The sequence below is a fragment of the Hyaena hyaena genome, unplaced genomic scaffold, assembly GCF_003009895.1.
Source record: "Hyaena hyaena isolate Hyena2069 unplaced genomic scaffold, ASM300989v1 scaffold_910, whole genome shotgun sequence".
NCBI classification, from domain to species: domain Eukaryota; kingdom Metazoa; phylum Chordata; class Mammalia; order Carnivora; family Hyaenidae; genus Hyaena; species Hyaena hyaena.
Window position 1 is genome coordinate 484,019 of NW_024081547.1, and position 21,710 is coordinate 505,728.

Below are 21,710 nucleotides of genomic sequence, written 5' to 3' on the forward strand. Positions count from 1 at the left end.
AAATCTTTTTTTCCAGCCATATTTTAAAATAAAGAGAAATTTTGGTGAAGGATTACATCTTTCTTTTTTCCTAGAAGGAAAATAGATCTGTTCACCAAATACTTATTGAATGATGTCACTATACTTGAATGTAAAAAGTCATTTTCTAAGTTGTGTGCCAAATTCCTATGGCAGAGCTTTCAACAACCTAAGAAATTTAAATCACCTACTTTTGTGATTCACACACATACACACTCACCTATGTACATATATTAGTCTGTAGCTTTTAATTTGTTTCAAGTATACAGAAGATATTTTGGCAGATCAAAGGAAGCAGCAAATCTGATCACTTGCACAAGAAATGTTTGATGCAACTGATTATATGTTATATAGAGATGTAAAAGCCTCACATGTTAAGATCGTCTAGCTTTCCTTCTAATTGTGTGGGAGTTGCAGGCACTTGTTATGAGTGTCCTATCAAAATTCATATGATGAATTTTGTCCACTGAGTGTCTGTGTCCTCTCAAATTCAAATGATGAGATCCTAACCCACAATGTGATGACATTAAAAGGGGTGTCTTTGGGAGGTGATGAGGTCATGAGTACAGAGCCTCCCATGAATGGGATAAATACCCTAGAAAAAGAGTCCCCAGAGAGTTCTCTTGCTCTCTTTGTGCTATGTGAGGACACAGTGAAAAAATGGCTGTCTATGAACCTGGAAGCAATTCTTCTAGCAGATACCGAATCTGCCAGTGTCTTGATTTTGGTCTTCCCAGTCCCCAGAACCATGAGAAATAAAAGTTTGTTTCTTAAGCCACCCAGTCTGCAGTACCCTGTGACAGTAGCTCAAATGGAGTAAGGCAGCACTGAATAAGTGCTTATAACAAGAGTGAATGGGACCTCTATCTACTATGTTATGCCAAAATGTGGCTATCTCACAACAGCGAGTTTAAAGAAAAGCTAAGAGTGAATTCCGTCATCTTACAGGTATGCTTTGGCAGCCAGGACTTTATTTAGCCTAAGATAAAAGTATTCAGTTGGTCTTAGAACACAGCGGTTTTCTCTAACAGTGCCTAAGGGGACTGCTAGTCACCACATCTGTGCAAATGTTTGATGTATACATATTGATCCCAAATGGTGACATCTGGCTAAGCCAGGCTGGGGGTGTGAGAATGGTAACCTTGGCATAGTCCACATTCTCCTTGGGAATGGGAAACAGAGGTAGGTGTGCTTTTACTCCCCTTCCACACCCAGGGCAGATATCTCTCCTGCCAGCCCACATCACTCATTTTTGCCTAAAATCTCTTAAATTGAGTGCTTCCGTCAGCCACTGGAAATGAATCCGAGTTCCCTGGTTACATGGTTATAGAAAATAATATTCCTTGTTTTGTTTGTTTATTTTGAGAGAGAGGGAGGGGGAGAGAGAGAGAGAGAGAGAGAGAGAGAGAGAGAGAGAGAGAGAGGGAGAGTGTATAAGTGGTGAATGGGCAGAGCGAGAGGGAGACAGGGAATCCCAAGCAGACTCTGAGTAGACTCCAATGTGGGGCTGAACCTCATGATCTTGGAATCATGACCTGAGCAGAGATCAAGAGTTGGACACTTAACTGACTGAGCCACCCAGTCTCCCTGAAAACAATATTTTTACTTAGTACTGTGCTTGGTTCTTTAACGATAAATTGATGAGAGGAAAGGATAAAGAGAAAGTTAGAAAATATTTATTAAACAAAATGAAGTCTGTTAGTGACAAAGACTATTTGATATATGCATTCTACCCTCATCTGAGAGAACTGATATTCTGTGACTTTAACAAAACCTCAGCAAATGTCGGGGATTGATGGCGAGATGCAGGGAGAATCAATCTATCTGATTCTCTGGCTCTTTTACCAAGCTTGCCTCATTGTTGCCAGGCAAAAGGAGCCTAGCTGTTTGTTTTATTCTATATAAGCAGTATATCAATATAACTGCTGTGAATGTTTCATCATAAGGGCCCTTCTTTGAGCCCCAGAGCTCTCGATTTAGCCCTTCTAACAGTGTGATGAGAATTCTGGACTGTGTATCGGCTGTAGATGGTCTGAAGCAAGTAAATCATTGCTTTTCTTAATACATGCTTGCACATGTGCACACACATGCACACCCACACATATGTGGACCAACCCAGCGGGGGGCATTAAGAGTACAGGTCAATAGAGTTAATTGTGACAACTGTCACTTTGACCTAAAGCAAGAAAGTGGGTTGAATAGTGGTGGTGTTCAGAGATTAAATCCATTGTCTACTACTTCCAGGCCATGTAGCCACCACGGGGAGGTGCTCTGCACCTTGGTTTCCATATGCATATGCTGGCATGGTGCTAACAGACATTGCAGGAGACTGTGTGGAGATGATGTACACACAGTAATGTCTATAGCACTTGGCTGAATATTATTAGTTAGTTGAATAATGATATAATGAGCCTTACTAAATGGTGGCAAAACAAAGTCATTAGTAATAAAATTCCATTTCACTTGAGTTTTATTAAATGTAAACACAGATCTGGATTTTGACCAATCTTGAGTTTAAAAATCATATTTTAGCTCTTCTGCTTAATTTCTCTGTGTCCGAATGTAACCATATGCAAAAGAAGGGGGACCTTTCCTCTGAGATCTCTGGAGTCTCAAGTATGATTCTAGGACCTCAATTTAACTCCTACTGGCCATGTACCTCTAGGTAATTGAGGGAGGAGAATAAACATTTGCAGATTTTATAGTCTGAGAAGAAATAACAATGCTGTCTTCATCTAAAACAGGGCTTTTTGGGGCACCTGGGTGGCTCAGTAGGTTAAGTGTCTGACTTCGGCTCAGGTCATGATCTTGTGCTTCGTGAGTTCAAGCCCTGCATCGGGTTCTGTGCTGATAGCTCAGGGCCTGGAGCCTGTTTCAGGTTCTGTGTCTCCCTCTCTCTCTGTCCCTCCCCTGCTCATGCTCTGTCTCCCTCTGTCTGAAAAAATAAGTAAACAAAAAAAATTTTTTTAAATAAATAAAACAGGGCTTTTTAACTGAGGTTCATTTCCTATGTTGTGCTTCTGAGGTGCTTTGAATCCCCTGAAACTTCAGCATGTAAAATGTTCTATTTATGTCGGTGTGTGAATTTTTCTGGAAAGTGAGTCTATTGCTTTCAGCAGATTCTCTAGCAATCTATGCCATGACACTACCCATATCCCCCCAAATTATAAACCAAGGATTTCTAAAGGTTCCTAATTGTTGATTAAAATAATAACATTACAAATAATAATTGCGCTATTTTGTACTCATAAAATGAAATCAACGAGAAAGATAAAATTGGAATCTAAGGTTTTGGGGGTTTTTTTTAGTTTATTTTGCACACTCCATGGGATGCCCTTCGGATTGTCCATGGCAGCTGCAGCACCTATATCTCTATACCCACTTACTTCTGCTGCTCACCGATGCTTCTGGGCCTTTCCTTGCAGGCCTTTCCAGGCAGGCCTTTCCAGGCTGTCCTGCATGTGGACAGAGCAAATTTCCTAAAGGCTAGAGAAAGGCCCTGGGGCAGAGAAGAAGAGTGTTGCAGGCACTAGATGGAGAGAGAGCAGCCAAAGATGAAATCAGCCAACTGAAGGTGGCTCATTTCAGAATTCTTCTCTCACACACCACATCCAATTACCCACTGAGTTGTAACTTCCCATTTTACAGCTGAAAACACATTTGGCATACATCCTCTCTATCATATTCAGTTGTCCCTGCCTCAGTTCAGATGGGACTAATCGCTTCCCTGAAATACTGCAGTGTTTTCCGACTGATCTTGCTCATCTAAGCCATCCTCTGGTCCGTAGCACTGCCCACGTGACCCTTCTAGAAGTACATCTAACAGTATCTTCCTCGGGTTTCACACTCTTCAGTGGCTCCCAATTCTGTCAATTTCATTTCCGTTTTCATTTGTGTCCCTTGTGTTCCATCTCTAACATCTAACGGTTGGTTTCCAAAAAAATCATGCTTGCAAACCCTGCTTGGGCAGCCCCTGAAGTGAAGTTTCACAAACAAATCACTCCTCCCTGCCTCCCAGCTAGGTGGCCAGGCCTCTGGTCGTACCCCCACAAGCACGCACATTGCCCCATTTTCTCTTCTACACTCTGCACTACTTGTATCATTATTATCGTACCTGGTACCTGGTAGCCACTCAAAAACATTTTCAGATGACTGCACTATACAGTAGCACATAAGCACTGCATGATGTTGTATGTTTACATATTGGTGTCTTCTAGAAGGCCAAGATCATGTCCTTCCATCCCCTCACCTCCAGCCCTCAGCACTGGAACAATAATGTGTGTTCAGCCAATGCTTGTCAACATGAAGCATCGTAAATGCTGGGATGGTGGACTGTGAAAGAACGGAAGGTAGAGTCACATAAACGCGAGTTCATATCTTGTCTTTGACGCTCACTAGCTGTGTGTTCTTGAGTAAATTACTTAATCACTATGATTTTGTTTTGCTCATTTATTAGATGCATACTTTGGTAGATCATATTACTTCTTTCAACTAGACACTCTCCTTTCCTGAAACAGTAGTACTCACTCCTGGTCATTCCCGTGGGACTTATACCGCATCTCTGCAGGAGGAGTGTGCTGCTCTGTCCACAGACAGTCACTTGGCCACGTGACCTGCCAGAGCGACTAAACGTAAGCAGAAGTGGCTCATCTCCTGTTTGAGCAAACGCTGAAAGAGCCATTGCTTGCCTTGCCCATAGCACTTTGCCCAGCCACAGGAAGGGCATGTGCCAAATGAAGGCTCTGTGTCAGCCTGGATCCCAGAACGAAAAAGGCTTTTGGAGAAGCGCCGCAGTTGGTCCACAGCCCCTGAAGCCAATACCTAACATGAACAAGGCACAAACCCTTGGTCTTGTGAGTCTCTGGGTATGAGGTTGTTAGGTAGCCTAGCATAAGTCAGCAGAATCCAACTCCTGAATGTTCTAAGAATTCAATAAATCAGATACACAGAGTGCTCTCAGAGAGGCCACCGCTCGATAGGTCTTTAAAAAAATCTAACTCCCTTACCCTGTCATGTTCTTCTGAAAATCCAAATCTAGCCCAGAGGTGGGCCCAAATTAGAGGTTTGAAAATGTTCAACTTGTTCAAATAAATGAATAAACATGTAAGTTGGGCTTAATTTTAAATACCAAAATACAAACACACCTTTTTTTGTCTAGTCATTTCCTGTGTATAAATGACTTTGACAGGGGTGCCTGGGTAGCTTCAGTTGGTTAAGTGTCCAGCTTCTTGATTTTGGCTCTGGTCAGGATCTCGTGGTTCATGAGATCGAGCTCTGAGTAGGGCTTTGTGCTGACTATGCAGAGCTCACTTGGGATTCTCTCCCTCTCTCTGCCACTCCCTCACTCATGCTGTTTCTCTCTCTCTCAAAATAAATAAAAAATATTAAGAAATTACTTTGACAAAGGTTTTATATCATAATTTCAAAACAGCTTGCTAAAGCTTCCAGGAATATTTACATGGGGTCTGAAAGAATTCAAGAATTTAGTAGCTCATCTTTCAGAAAACCAACACAACAACAGGGTAAATCATTTAATTTAGAAACATCTATTGTGTACCTACATCTATGTGCAAAAATACCATTGGCTTAAATGCTGTGAGTGTGACAACACATTGCTAAAGCCCAGCTATGATTTCCCTTGATTTACTCCATAGACCACAAGATCATAGCAATGTTGTGATTTGAACTTAATGTGTTTTCCTTTCTGTAGGCTTCTTTGAAAGGCAATATAAGGAAATACTTGTCTTGATCTAAATGAATAGGTATTCAAAATCATCCATTTTATCCCACAGACTTATGACCTTAAAAATTTCAGGAAAATAAACAGTGACTCTAGACATTGATATCTTTGTTTCCGTCAAAATTGGTTTCCCTTAACCATCACATTTCTTGGATGCAAGTTTTCATATAGAAATGCACATCATAAATCCATCATTGGAGTGTACCTTTCCATTATTTCCCACATTTTATATAGCATTACCTGCAGAATCAGCATTAATTTCAAAAGCACAGCTAGTGAGTTACACATAAAGTGGGAGGATTAAAAAGAATTTGAAAATTGGCCTTAAATTTCTCAAGGAATCTGTTTATTCTCCAAAACCAATAGAAACTACAATTTATCAGGAAGAGCAGATTCCATGGGGCTGGGCCAACAGAGAAATGCCATACTAATATTTATTTGAAAGGCCATTTATCAAACACTTATTAAATGCCTTTAATTTGCCAAAGCCTGGGCCGGCACTAGAGGTTATAAGATAGTGAGACATAGATCTTTCCTCAGAAGGATAGGTCTAGTCTAAGTCACTGATAAGTGCATTTAAGATTATGAACTTACCTGGTGGCTTTGTTCTAAAAGAAGAGCAGCAGAGAATGGGAAGACAGAACAGGACCCTGAGGATGGTGGTCAGTGGGGTGAGGGGAAGGCTCTGGGATAAAGTGGGGGTTGGGCACAAACAACTGTGAGTGTCCTGAAAGGCACCATAGGCAGGAATGGGGGAAAGCCAATGAAACACGGTACAAAGACCCTGGCTTTGTTGCCACAGAATCAGGTCCTCACTCCTATCTTCCTTTATTCAACCATTTCACTAAGTGCGTTAGGTGCAAGGTGTCTTGGTTAACAAGACCGACAAGGCTCCTGTCTTGGTGAAACTCTTAATCCTATCATAGAGATCCTATGATGGGAAGCAGCCGGTGCCAGACTCAGAACATTAGACTCGGTACTTTGAGAAGAGAGACTCAGGACACTCTATGTGAATAGGAAGGTCAGCGAATTAAGTAATAGCTCCCACTGACACACGGAATAAAGCCACATCCTCCTCCCTATTGCTCTCAGCGATGACTGGCTCCGGCTGCAGGCTTCCGGATCCTCCTACATGCTGCCACAGTGCAGGGAAAAGGAGAAGTGGGACCCTGCTCTCATGCCTCCTAAAAAGCACACTCCTATACAGTCCCTTTCCAACCAACCCCTGGGCTCCTCCCCACGAAGGACTAAGTTGTGTACTCAACACACGTCCCGTGAGCTAGCGCACAGCAAGAGTGCCCTGGGTATCAAGACACTTCCATCCTTCACACACTCACAGACTTCAAGATCCAAAGGACAAGAAACACAGGAAATAAGTTTCAATACAAAGTGTATTTCACACAATATGAGGTGGCTGATCATATATGTGTACATTTCATCCAATATGGCATGCAACTAATACAGCGTAGCAGAAGAATGCACGAGGTGTGATGGAAGAGGTGAAGCCCGGGGAGGAAGCCATCAGGAAACGTATCGCAAAAGCAGTAATATTTAAAATTAGAATGGTGAGTGGAAGGTCTTCACAGGGTAGATGCGAGGGAGGAGCCTGACAGCAGACTAGGCTGTGGAAGGCTGCCGAACCCTCTCCGAAGACAAAGCCATGTTTTTTGAATTATGTCTACATTGGCAAAAAAAAAAAAAAAAAAAAAATCCTTGGAATATTTGTGTTTCATCATAGCAGGCTCTTTTCAGGGTGATTTATATTTTAAAATATTCTTTGAAGAGGAAAGATACTTCATTCCACAATCTAAGTAGAGCATCAAATAAAGTCCCATGCCATATTGTTACTAATGATCTAATTTGAGGTACTGTGCTGATTACACAGATTCATTAAGAATAGGCTCTCCACTTTTTAGGTAAAAAAAAAAAAGTATACGATTGTTATTTTAAAGTAGGCAGCAATAAGATTTCCCAGAAAGTAGGAACTTTTATTTCTTTTGGCAAGTTACTCTGCAGGGGCCTATTTACTTGTTAGAATATTTTTTTTTCTCAGATGAAAAGTGCAGCTTTGGAAAGAGAAAGCCATTTCAGAACTTGCTCAGAACTTATTGTGATAGATATTACAAGTGCCTTCCAACTTTTCTACCTCTGTCACAGCAGAGTGACACATCATCTTCCCCCTAAATTATTAGCAAGGTGACCAAAACTGTGAGTCGCAGTGACAAATGCCACTTCCAGGTGGAAACATTTAAGGGTCAGTGTGTATTCCTTCAAGCTCTCCTTCCATGCTTAAGCAAACTCAGAAGAGTCATGTTGAGACAGAAGTGTCACAAGATTGAAGCCAAGGAATGGCATGCCACATAGAAGGCAAGCTGCCTCTTAATCTGGCCTCCTCATTAGATTTTACCTGAACGAGATACATTTGTTGGATGAAGCCCCTGAAAATGTGGGCTATTTCCTGGCTGATACACTTGTTTAGAACATGCATGGTATCAGTGAATTTACAAAGCCATGCCCATGTGCATTACTGGAAAAGAGATTAATGAATGACTGTGATTTGGAAACATTTACAATCATTAACTTAGACAATCTGCATAGGAAGGTGAGCTTTCAGATTGAAACTAAACTGTTAGGCACAAATTTTTTTCTTTGTAACAACAACAAAAATTCCTATGTCTGCTTTTGTTATGCAAATATCAACATTGTAGTAGCAGGGCTGCGGAGGCGGTAATGAAGATCAGATCCAAGATATACGAACCTTCATATGTTACAGCACATTCCTATGATGAAATCCTAAAACAAACTCTTGATATCCTCCACAGAGGGGCAATGTGGCTGTCTGCAGGGTGAATATACACACTGTCATGAATTCAGCCCCATAAACTGTGACCATGTGTATTTATTCTGAGATAATGTATATATTCACACAGATTCCACAAAGGAAATGGAAGAAAACCATCTCACAGCAAGTGTTCCTATAAGGAGAGCAGACATGGCACATCCCTAGGTCTTCCTTTCAGTTACAAAATGTACAACAAAGGGCATCTTTGCTTTCTTATTCTTGGAGGAAACTTTGAAGCTTTAGCTGACTTAGTCACTTTTCTTTAGATGTGGCCACTTTAAAATAATCTGCTAGTAAACAGATTGATTGTCAAACTTCAAAGGACATGGCGACAAAAGGATCAATATCTCTATACAATTGCTCTAAAGAACAAGATCGCTTCATTTAAGATATAATTGGAATTCCCTTTAAGAGAAAGAAGAGGTTAAACTCGAGAAGAAAAAAGCATAGCCACATTTAATAGCACTGCTCAACAGTCTGCAACTGTAAATGCACAATAACCCCAAAGATCAATACTTGTTCTATATTTTAAAATGCTTGATGCAAGGCAGAGAATATCCCCTGCGCATAAATGAGAAAACATAGGATAACATAGGAAAACACAAGATGGCATTTTATTTTATTTTACTTTTATTTTTAATGTATTTACTTATTTATTCATTTATTTATTTTGAGAGAGAGAGACAGGAAGACCCAGATACTGAAGACAGGCTCCAGGCTCTGAGCTGTCAGCACAGAGTCCAAAGTGGGGCTTGAACCCACAAACCATGAGATCATGACCTGAACTGAAGCCGGATGCTCAACCGACTGAGCCACCCAGGCACTCCTTCAAGATGGCATTTTAAAGTAACATCTAAGGATCAGGATGATCACCCAGCTGAGATTACGGGTCAAAAAATAAAGTATAGCACTTGATATATTCCTTAACAATGTTTTTATTTGTACATATATTTGCAAGTATAACAATTTTAGGGAGGCATTGAAAAATGACTTTATACTGCCTAGCTTTTTTCAAATAAGAAGATCCAGTAAGATTGTGACTGGAGACTATATCCCGAGAGCTATTAGGGACATGAAAAATAAAACAACACTAAACAAAAGAGACCCATAATGAAGAATTTAGGGTGTTGTGGTATAAAAATCTTCATCTTGGGAACCAGGCAAACCTGGAAATGAATATAGGTGAGTACTAATGCAAGTCAATGGCCATGAGTATATGGGTAGATTCTTGATTTCTTTGAGTTTCTTTACCTGTGAGATGGCAACCACAGTCTATAGTGGGGGGAGGGGGTAGTGTCAATAAATAATGGCCAGTTGCCTGTTTTTGTAAATCAAATATTATTGGAATATAGCCATACTAATTGTCTATGACTGCTTTCTGCTATAAAGGAAAAATTGAGCAGTTGTAACAGAAATTGTATGGCCTGTAAAATCTGAAATGTTTACTATGTGTCCTTTATAGTAACCATTTACCAATCTCTCATCTGTGAGGTTGCCATATGGGCTAGACATTGTTTAACATAGTGCTGAGTACAGGTAGCTGTTTCCTTCGATCATTATTCAAGTAAGGGGGAAAGGTTAAAGTCATACAAACTTGTATGACGGAAACACACGGAAAATGCCTCAGCTGCCAAATCCTGTTCATTGAAACCTTGGTCAATGAATCCTTAACCATCTGAGAAGAAGCTCTTGCTCAAAGTGCTTCACTTAGTTGACAGCAAAGATCTTAACCTGTTCTTTACTTAACAGAAAAATGACGCAGGATAAATGCAAATTAAATGGGCACTGAGATACCATTTTTCACCTATCAGACTGGCAAAAATCTCAAGTCTGACTGTATATGCTGTTGATGAGGCACTGGGGAAATAATTACTCTCAGGCACTGCTAGTGGGAGAGCAGCCGTCAAAACTCTAGAGAGTGAAACTTGGCAAAATTAGCAAAATTCCATATAAATTTACTCTTTGATTGTCCTTGGGAATCTAATCCCTAAGATATCTGGCAAAAGCATAAGTGTGCACAGGGTTATTCATTACAGAGTTCTTTTGGAAGAGCAAGAGACTGGAAATGGCCTGATTGTCCACCCATAGGGTACTGGAAAAGAAGTGACTTGTGATCTGTTTTCCCCTGACTGCCAAGGAGATACTGAGGTTGAGGGAAGAAGGTAAGTGACCTGGTTCAGGCTCCTGGCAAATAGATTAATTAGTTAATTATTTATTTATTTTTTCTTCTGCTAGGAAGAGAGTCCTCACCAATGGAATGCTTCAAGCAGGAAAGCCCTGATTTAAGATGTTACAATAAACAAATCTTCAATCCATAGACTGATGAGTTATGACTCTCTGGAGATGGTCACATGAGCCCTTCAAATTTCTTATGCATAAAACTAGACATGTTGTAAAATCAAATGCTTCCTCCTATGTGAGAGACTTACACATTTCATTAGAAACCTCAACAATCACTTTGGGCCAAAAAGGATAGATCTGGTATGACAAAGGACCCGAGGAGCCACATGGGCTATCCTAGACTTCTCCTTACATTACCAGTGTCCCTTGGTCATTTGAATCCCTAAAATTATTAGTAAAGCTTGATACTGGATAAGATCCCTAATGTGACCAATCTCATCCCTTGTGTTGGCTTACCCACACAAAGGAGTGCAGGTTAATGGAGTAAAGAATACCTATAGACACTGATGGGGAACGATCTCCACAATATACTCTCAAAGTGTAGAATAATGTATATAATATGCCACTCTTCATGCAAGAATAGGGTAAGAATGCAGAGATACACGAGTACTGGCTCGCACATGTGAAAATAAACACCAAAGCATTTAACCAAAAGCTAATAAACACGGTAATTGTAAGAGGAAGGTGTGGGGCACAGGGGAAGGGGATGCATGTGACATTTCTCTGAAAACACTTTATACGTATAAAAACATATAATTGGTACTTGGAGTTATATAAATGCTATGTATTCAAAAAATGAAATTTTAAAAATCCATTCAAATTAAAAAGGTTCTGAAACAAATGAGCCAAGTTACATATAAAAATTAGAATATAATCACATAGGAAAAAAAAACCTTATGCAACTTTACTTTTCATTGTTTAATTGTACATCCCTCATGTAATATAGAATTAAGCCAATGAAAACTTTATTTTATTTATTTATTTATTTTATATTTTTGTTTTTTGAGAGAGGGAGAGAGAGAGCATGAGCGTGAACAGGGTGTGGGAAGACGCAGAGGGAGAGGAGAGAGAGAGAATCTTAAGCAGACTCCATGCCCAACACGGAGCCTGAGGCAGAGTTCGATCTCATGACTCTCAGATCATGACCCAAGCCAAAATCAAGAGTCAGACACCTAACTGACTAAACTACCCAGGCACCCCAAGGTGATGCAAATTTTAAAGGCTTCATTTAATATTCTTATTATGAATGGTAATATCAGTGTACTATTTAAACATATTATATGTAATATTTTATATTTTTATATATTATATATATGCACATTAAAATGAAATAAATTTTGTTAAGAACCAAGATGTTCAGTGAAAAATAAAATAAATACAGATATAGTACCAGAGAAGTTAAAAGTTCTGTAAGGCTACATTTGATTTGGAAAAAATGTATAAATTTAGGATATTTTTTTAAATTAAAAAATGTATTTCTAGCTCTAACATGTATTGAAGAAACAGCCCGGAAACAATGATGGTCCAGAAATGATGGGCATCCCAACTATTTAGACTGTGATTTCAAATTACCACTCTCCACAAAAAGAGTAGGGCTCCTTGGAGGTATGGCTGACTCTGAGTCCAGAATACTGGATGGGCTTGTACATATAACTGTACTAGAAACACAGAAACTATAATAGACCAGTGGTCCTGTGTCAAAAGGACAGAAAGCCAATGTGAAGTTGTTCCCAGTGAGTGAAAGGGAATATACTGAATTTACATGAAATAGGGGGAATGAATAGAAAGACAATCCCACAAACAGATAAATCCAGAATGTGAGACATTCTCCCATACAGATGACCTGGTTTCTTGATAAGTCAATATCATGAAGAAAAACAAAATGAAATTGGGAGAGGATTGTTATCTGCGATGTAACAACAAACGGGAATGTGTGGGCTTCAATAGCACACTGACTCAAACCAGTATCTTTAAGATAGCATTTTTGAGATGGTCAGGAAATGAAAGCATTGATGCCAAGGGCTTATTGTTTTGTTTTGTTTTTTAAAGTTTATTTATTTTTGGAAGAGAGAGAGAGAGAGAACAAGCCGGGGAGAAGCAGAGAAAGAGAGGAGACAGAGAATCCTAAGCAGTCCCTGTGCTGTCAGTCTAGAGCCCGATTTGGGGCTACAACTCATGAACCCCAAAATCATGACCTGAACCAGAAGTCAAGAGTCCAATGCTTAACCAACAGAGTCACCCAGGCCTCCTGCTATGAACTTATTGTTATTTGCATTTGGTATGATGGCATTATGATTCTGGAAGAAAACACCCATTTTTTCCCCCAGAGATGTATCCTCAACTTATGTAGGGGCAAAATGACATGGTGTCTAAGGGTTTTTTTTTTTAAATAGACAAAAAAAAAACACAGACAAAAGAAGTATGATAAAATCCAACTGAAGCTGGATAATGACTTTCAATTTGTTATTTTCACCCCTTTGCTTATAATTGGTGTTTGTCATAACACGAAAGATCAAGAAAAATACTTCGGGAAAAGACTTCACACAAAATGGAGGAATGACATGATTTTCCACTCTCTGTTTTAAGTTGGCCCGTGAGATCCACCTATCTCAAGCCAACCTCATGCAATAACCTTCAGAATAAACTACAAGGATTTACTGGGATTAACAGCAATGGTGCTCATTTTCGATGGAAGTTTAAGTGGAGAGAGAAATAAATCCTTGAATCAAATAAAAAATGGTATAGGAAATGCCACCACAGTGAGCCTGGTGATGAGCTAGCTATTCTCTCTTGCTCATGGAGAAATGCATTTTAAAGTATTTTATTATTTCTCTAAGCACTCTGTCAGCCTGATTAAGATAGATAAAAACACATTTCCAATATGATAAAAAGAACTAGTCAAAATCTTCTTTTAGAGTAAAAAATAAACTAAAATCACTTTCCTCTATTCCAATAGTTGTACCGACCTGTCAAGCACCATATAAGACACCAAATGGGACAGATCTGTCACACAGGCTGCCACTCAGTTCCAAGGCAGGTCGGTGAGTGACCTTATTAACACTACCTCTACTTTGATGTTATAATAACTCCATTTTGTTTTCTTTTGGGGAGATGCTGGTGTAGAGCTGCTTTTAGCTAGGAGTGACATGATCTCACCTACTAACTTGCAGTGACTAAGATCTAACAATTTTGATGATTGGGAAGATGTCAATATCAATATACATTTCTTTGTGCTAAAACCTTACAACTAATAGGACACATGTAGTGTTAAAGCCAGAAAGGAGCAAACGACTTCCCATAATTCTCTAATTAGACAACTCACCTTTGATGCCGTTTCCTGATTTAAAAGACATTTTCATATAAATTCCTCCATCTGATCTCCATGTTCGCCCTATACGCTGGCAGGGATTTTATAATTCAAAGGGTTACTGTGAATTATAGGAAACAGAGGCTCTGGGGGCAAAATGATGACTTCCTCATGGGCACAGAGTCCCTATAGCAGCGGTGGCGAGACCACTGATTTATCATTAGTAAATTACTTATAACGAAACAGGACAGGCGAACAGAAAAAGTAAAGCCATGCTAAATGCTGCTTACCTTTCAAAGCCAATCTGCCGAAATGTCTTTTCCCATGTTGAGCCTATAAACGAGATGAAAGAACAGAATTAATTGATGTACCTCAAGCATGCAGTTAGGTTTGTCCTGTTTTTGTACACTCTGGTAGATATTTGGTTTTACAGCTAAATGGGATGAGTTTTCCCTCAAACACATTGTTTTCCACCTCCAGTCCCCAAATGGCCTTTTAGAGAACATTCAACATAACGAGCAATGGGACAGAGCTCTACCTCACTTCCCTCTGGTTATGCAGCAGGCCACATAATCATTCTCTAAACATCTGTATGTATCAGAATAACAGGAGTAAAACTCTCCTGTCTAAATTAATCCAACAGCATCTTGTAAGTTGTACTCTCTAAAATGCAACTTTTAATTTCATGTGGCATATGGAAAGCAAGATGGTGCTCTCAAGGTCCAACTCATTAAACAACAGGCCTTTATTTCACCTGTGTTGAAACACAAAGATAACAGTTCTTCCTTTTTATTTTTATTTTTTTGGAGAAATAGTTTTATTTATTTTTTTTCTTACAAATAGTTTATTGTCAAAACTATATTATATAGTTTTCATATAACACCCAGTGCTCATCCCCACAAGTGCCCTCCTCCATGCCCATCCCCCCTCCTCCCCACATCCATCAGTCCTCAGTTTGTTTCTCAGCATTCAAGAGTCTCTCATGGTTTGCCTCTCTCCCTCTCCCCTACCATTTCCTCTCTTCTTCTCCCCCATGGTCCTCAGTTAAGTTCCTCCTAATCCTCCTATACGTGCAAACATATGATATTTGTCCTTCTCTGCCTGACTTATTTCACTCAGCATAACACCCTCAAGGTCCATCCATGTTGCTACACATGGCCAGATTTCATTGTTTCTCATTGCCATGTAGTATTCCATGGCATAGATAAACCACATCTTCTTGATCCATTCATCTGTTGATGGACACTTAGGCTCTTTCCATGTTTTAGCTATTGTAGAGAATGCTGCTATGAACATTGGGGTACATGTGCTCCTATGCATCAGCACTCCTGTGTCCCTTGGGTAAATTCCTAGCAATGCTATTGCTAGGTCCTAGGGGAGTTCTCTTGTTAGTTTCCTGAGGAACCTCCACACTGTTTTCCAGAGGGGCTGCACCAGTTTACATTCCCACCAACAGTGCAGGAGGGTGCCCGTTTCTCCACATCCTCGCCAGCATCTAGAGTTCTCTGATTTGCTCATTTTAGCCAGTTCTTCCTTTTTAAAGACAAACATTTAAATCAACAGTCTCTTGAATGCAAAAAATACTGTTTTCAGTGACGTGATTTAAAGAGTGGTATATCTAAATCCATAAAAGAACATCTGGGTTTAAACAATGATTTTCTATAATTTTTTTCATGTAATAATTCTTCTCTACCTTATAGGTACTTGATAGACAGAAGAATGGTAATTTTCATCAAAAACCACTTTAACAAAAACTGCATTAATAGAAGTTAAGGGTCCATACTAATCCATGGTTTGACATTTTACATGAGTCAGTGGCAAATACATTTTCAGTTCAGTAAACACCCACCTAGCCCTAAATTCAAGAGTTATGCCTTGCATTAGCTGCTTGTTGCTTTTTTTTTAATGTTTATTTATTTTTGAGAAAGAGAGAAACAGAGTGTGAGCAGGGAAGGAGCAGAGGGAGACACAGAATCCAAGGCAGGCTCCAGGCTCAGCTGTCAGCACAGAGCCCGATATGGGGCTCAAACTCATGAACTGTGATATCGTGACCTGAGCCAAAGTCAGACACTTAACAGACTGAGCCACCCAGGCACCCCAACTGCTTGTTAATTGCAGCAGATAATCGCTGCCTTTCTGTACAATTGATTTCTGCAAATGGGAGATTCAACACTGGGTCTCCAGAGGCAGATAAAGTCTATCCACCCTGTTTGTTTTCCCCCAAGTCACAGTTAACTAAGATGGTGCTGTGTCTTTCTTGAGAATTCTGCCTCAGATGCTTTAATGTCCAGTGGCAACTCAGTGTCTCCTAGAGAGGCCTTAGGCTTTCTGGAAAGGCAGGGGATTAAACAGTGGTCTCCCTGGGCCCTCTCTGGGGACTGAGTCCCAAGGGAGCATGAACATGATGTTTGCCTTGGGCTCATCCACTTGGTTATGAGGAAGCATTTTAAGCAAGTATTATACATAATAAAGGACTACATTTTTGTTATGAATCACAAACACACATGCACACACACAGATTTAAAGCAGATTCAGGCTTATCTCCTTGGATGTAGTCACTCTTATCCAATTGAATTCCAGTATGCTTTGCTGAGCAGAAGTAGGAGTCACGGAATTTTAGTTAACCAGTCCAGGAATGTCCATGGCTCCTGGTCCAGGGGAGTGGGCCCATATGAATGTCATCTGTCCTGTGAGTCACAGGCAAGACAATTCAAAATCCCTATCTCAGGAATTGGAAGACAATTATCCTGCCCCTGAGATACTAGCAATTAAGACCCTGGCAAAACATAACAGAACCTGAGTCAGAAACCACATTGTATTCAAAGACAGCTGGCAACGGCCTGGCCCAAACAGAGAAGTGGGAGAGATTGAGTCTCCTGCCAAGTAAGAACCAGACAGTCTGAGCTCAGACCAAGTGGGAAGGGTCTAGGGGAGGCTAGAGGGGTTTCTAAGGGGGTCCAGAAGCTATTCTCCTTCACTTGCTTCCAGTGAGAAAGCACCTTTACATTTTTTTCTACAGTTTCATTTTTTCCCAGATCTGCTGAATGCATCCCTAATTTCATTTTTTAAATAAGTTTTTAAGAAAATAGATGCAATCTATTATCAAGGAAAAATAAAAACAAATGACTTTGCGATACTGTACTATTGGGCTCTTAAAACATGAATCTTTAGTTAAGAAACAGGTTCCAGGGGCACCTGGGCAGCTCAGTCAGTTAAGCATCTGACTTCAGCTCAGGTCACGATCTTGCAGTTCATGAGTTTGAGGCCAGCATCGGGCTCTGTGCTGACAGCTCAGAGCCTGGAGCTTGCTTTGGATTCTGTGTCTCCTTCTTTCTCTGCCCCTCCCCTGCTCTCTCTCTCTCAAAAAGAAACATTTACAAATTTTAAAAGAAGAAATAGGTTCCATCTTCACATTTCTTAGTGAAGTAAACTCACTCAAATGAGCAGAACAAGAGAAAAGTTTTTGCTGCAAGACTCCCAGTGCTCCTTGGAATGAATTTTCTTCAGCTACTCAACCAAGCACAATAGAGATGATAGAAGAATGACTTCCTTCTAGTGGCTAGACAGTAACTTAACTGATACTCTGAGCATCTTACATACAACTGGCATTCATCATCATTTGTTGTGGATACTTACTGTGTTAGGTATAGGACTGAATGTATTAAAATATGGGTTCTGCCCTCCAGCACTACGTACCCTAGAGGTTTGGGTTTTTATGTCTTTTGTGAGCACTTAGTCATGATGAAATGAGAAACACACAATAAATGAAACAGACATATCCAGATCCCTCTGGCACCAAGAATATTTTTGGCAGCTCATTATTCAGTTGTTGGGGAATTCTTTTAAAGTCATTAACCATGTTTTACATGGTAAGGTAATATTATTCTCCTTTGCCGGAGCAGTCCAACAGGGAGAGAGAAAAGTAGGGAAAACAAAAGTGACTGGCAGACTTCCTTGATTCAACACTTTTCAAATGAGATTTATAATGTGGAGAAGTCTAAACCATGTTCCATTCTTCAGGGGAAAGCAAAGGAGAGCACCAACAAAAAGAACAACATATAGCATAGAAGATCAGATACAAGGCCTAGAGGGATTTTTCCCTTCAGATTGTAGATGAAGTCAGAAATAACGAGTTATGATTCTTCACTTCTAAAAATTGCCCCTGATAGTACCAACATCCAGCAACAGAACTGAAATCTGGAACGGGGTATGACAGCATCCGGAAGCTGCGAACAAACCAAAAGTCAAGGCCATTCAGTCTGTACAGCAAGTTCCTGTATCTATGCTCTCTGTGCCCAAGGTTAACAAAATGCCCTACAGCATCCTGAAGCACAGACTGTCCAGGGGGGCACCACCAGGCAGAGAAGTTCTCAAATAAATCAATCAGCAATCGCTCATTTACAGAACAAACAAGACACCACCTAACCCCATTCTCCTATTGGCCTCTGATGATCCAAGCTCCTGTTCTTTTCCAAAGGAGAGAGAAGTTACGGAAACCTCTTTTCTTGGGAACGATCTTCCCCAAGCCAATGGGTGGATTCTGCTGGGGCTCCCTGGCCCAGGAGACAGGGAAATCTAGATTTAGGGCCCAGAGTCAAAGTTCTGAACTTCTTTACTCACTGCTTTGTCATCCTTTGGGGGCGGTCTTCTTGCCTTTCCTTCCGTCTTCATTTTCCTTTCCTTACTCTGCTTGTTATCATTTGTCTCTCACCCTCGTCTGACTACAGTATGGAATTCAAACCAAGTTTTTAATTCCACAAAGTTCTGTGTGTCTGATTATTAATTTTAGAAGCACAGGAGAGACTCCAGTAGAATATATGTCATCAAACACCTTCCCATATGACCTTTCATCTAAGACCTTGAGTTTCCAAAACTGTGTTAATTCTGTTTAGCACTCAGCGTGACCTGCAGGAGTTCAATTTATGCAAATGAACATAGACAGAAGGCCACACGCCGATATGTAGCCTGAAGATGATGGGACAGGGCTGATTAATTTTTACTTCTTCGAATTTGTTTATTAGTAGCAGCTTAAAATCACAGAACTATGCCTGTTGGTTGAAAATCTGAGTTCCAGGGTTTCCAACAGGTCCCTTTCAGTTTGTAATTTTCTGTTTTTCATAGATGTCATGGAATATGCAAAAATCTCTACCTTTCTGTCGTAAATTGGTTACTCATTTTATTATCATGTTTCCTCAGCCATTACTTTTACCAATCATTCCTTCAATCGGTTGCTCAATTTCTAATACAAAAAGAAAGGAACATGGTTTTTCCCAGAGGCTTCATAATGTAGTGGTAGGCCTGGTGGCCATATGAGGCAGAGATTTTCTTCTAATTGAACAGTTTTAGACCAAGTATGTCTCAGATGTTAAGAGCCACTTGAACTTGGACCTACACCTCTGCTTTTTTTTTCAAAATAATTAGCAGAAAAGGACTAATAATTCATAGAAGTGGTAGATTTTTGCCAGCACATTCCTATAAAAATGGAAGTACTTTTTATATATTGCAGGGGCTGCCAGGCAGCTGAATGTGTGACCTGGCACAGAACTCGGCGATCAAACACAAATACCAAGAAATTATATCCCTTATAAATTTTCTGATGGAAGCTTCATTTACGTTATTTTTAACTCTTGAGAGATGTTCACATCGATGCTACAAGTCCAAATTTTACCATGCATCTAATGTTGAACATAATCTGAAATTCTAGGAGAAAAATAGATCCTTCTCAAGTGGCCAGCAGTAACATTTCACTGCAAATATGAAGATGCTCTTGTGTTGAATTGTAGCTAAAATCTATTAAACCAAAGAAATGGCTGTTCTAATGAATGACATGAACCCAAGTAATGCAGTTTTCCAGCCACTGAGCACACCTGTAGCACTTTGGGTTAAATGGAAAGATCTGTAAAATTTTTGGCATCCTAATTCCCAGATGAGATTTGTTATTAATTGATTAAAAGTCATTGTAAAAGATAAAGATAAGGAAAAAATTCTTCACCATCCCTTATTTAATAATTTTCATATTAAATTACATATATTTTCTAAAACATAATTTTCCCTTCTACCTAATATTCTTGTAATGCCCATCATCTTTTGATCTGTCGTAAATAGAGGACACCCTCCTTTATGTACACAATAAATGTCATTCAGTTGCATACTTTGGTTTTCATTACACTTACTCTTTGTCAGTTCTTTTCATAATAGGTCTTAATTTTCCACTATCTAGAGATGATCATTCATGAATGCTAAGGGCCGGAATTTATCATTCTCATGAACAATATGGTGGCATATATAGAACACACGATCAACAGTATGCTTTTCAAAATAAACAACTTTATTTTTTCCCCTTATTTGTAAAATAACATACAGTTGACCCTTGAACAATGTGGGGGTTAGGGGCACTGATTCACATGCATTTGAAAATCCATATATAACTTTTCACTCCCCAGTAACCTAGCTACTAATAACTTATTACTGAACAGAAGCCTTACCGATGACATTAACACCTATTTTGTATGTTGCCTGTATTCTATGATGTGTTCTTACAATAAGGTAAGCAAGAGAAAATAAAATGTTATTAAGAAAATTATAAAGAAGAGAAAATACTTTTACAGTACTGTACTGTACCAAAAAACATCCATGTATAAGTGAACGCTATAGTTCAAACCTGTGTTGTTGTTTAAGGGTCAACCATAGATCATCACAAAACATGAAAATACTTATAATCTTTTATTTTTACAAAAACACTCCCCCCACAACACTGTAAGACTCTCACATTCATACTTGTACATATAAAATAGGGTCATCCTATGTTGAAACCTCCTTTAATCACTTAGTAATATATAACTCTTTCCATGTCAATAAATATAGGCATGTAACCATTTTATTGTCCATATAGTATTCCATAATTTTTCAAAAAATGTAAGTCATTATTAATATATGCTATATCTATATTTTTGCTAATAACCATAAGCATGTGTTGAATACCTTTTGATGTGTCTTTGAAAATTTGTTCAATTAAGACAAATTCTTAGAAGCAGAGTTATAGTGTCATGATCTATGCATATACATTAATATGTATTAATATACACTGTATATCTATACTGCATATTAAAGTATATGCATATATTATGTATACATATGCATAATGTTCGATAATATTAATAAAAATGTTACCCCCAAATTTTATTCAGATACTTGTAATTGATTGAATTCCTTTTACCTTCTATAAAACATTTTATTTTAACTTACATTTTCCTAATTAGTAATGAAATTAAATAAAATTTCCTAGGTTTTTGAGATTTTAATATTTTCTATTATGAATTGCTTGTTCACGCTCATTGCCCACTTGCCTATTAGATGTTTGTCTTTTATCTTATTGATTTATAACAATACTTTATTTATTTATTTAAATAAATAATTTATTTATAAAAAAGAGAGAGAGAGAGAGAGAGACAGCGTGAGCAGGGGAGGGTCAGGGAGAGAGGGAGTCACAGACTGAAACAGGCTCCAGGCTCTGAGCTGGCAGTCAGCACAGAGCCCGACACGGGGCTTGAACCCACGAACCGCGAGATCATGACCTAAGCGAAAGTCGGACGCTTAACCGACTAAGCCACCCAGGCGCCCCA

General features: G+C 39.3%; 1 protein-coding gene across 2 annotated transcripts in view; it reads right to left on the bottom strand.

The window, feature by feature from the left end:
- Positions 1-21,710, bottom strand: part of PIEZO2 (piezo type mechanosensitive ion channel component 2) — a 449,780-nt gene that overhangs the window by 223,090 nt on the left and 204,980 nt on the right. For both annotated transcript variants that reach the window (XM_039220835.1, XM_039220834.1), the window contains exon 4: positions 14,379-14,421. In XM_039220835.1, coding sequence (XP_039076766.1) covers positions 14,379-14,421 — 43 coding nt within the window. The remainder of the gene's footprint in view (positions 1-14,378; positions 14,422-21,710) is intronic.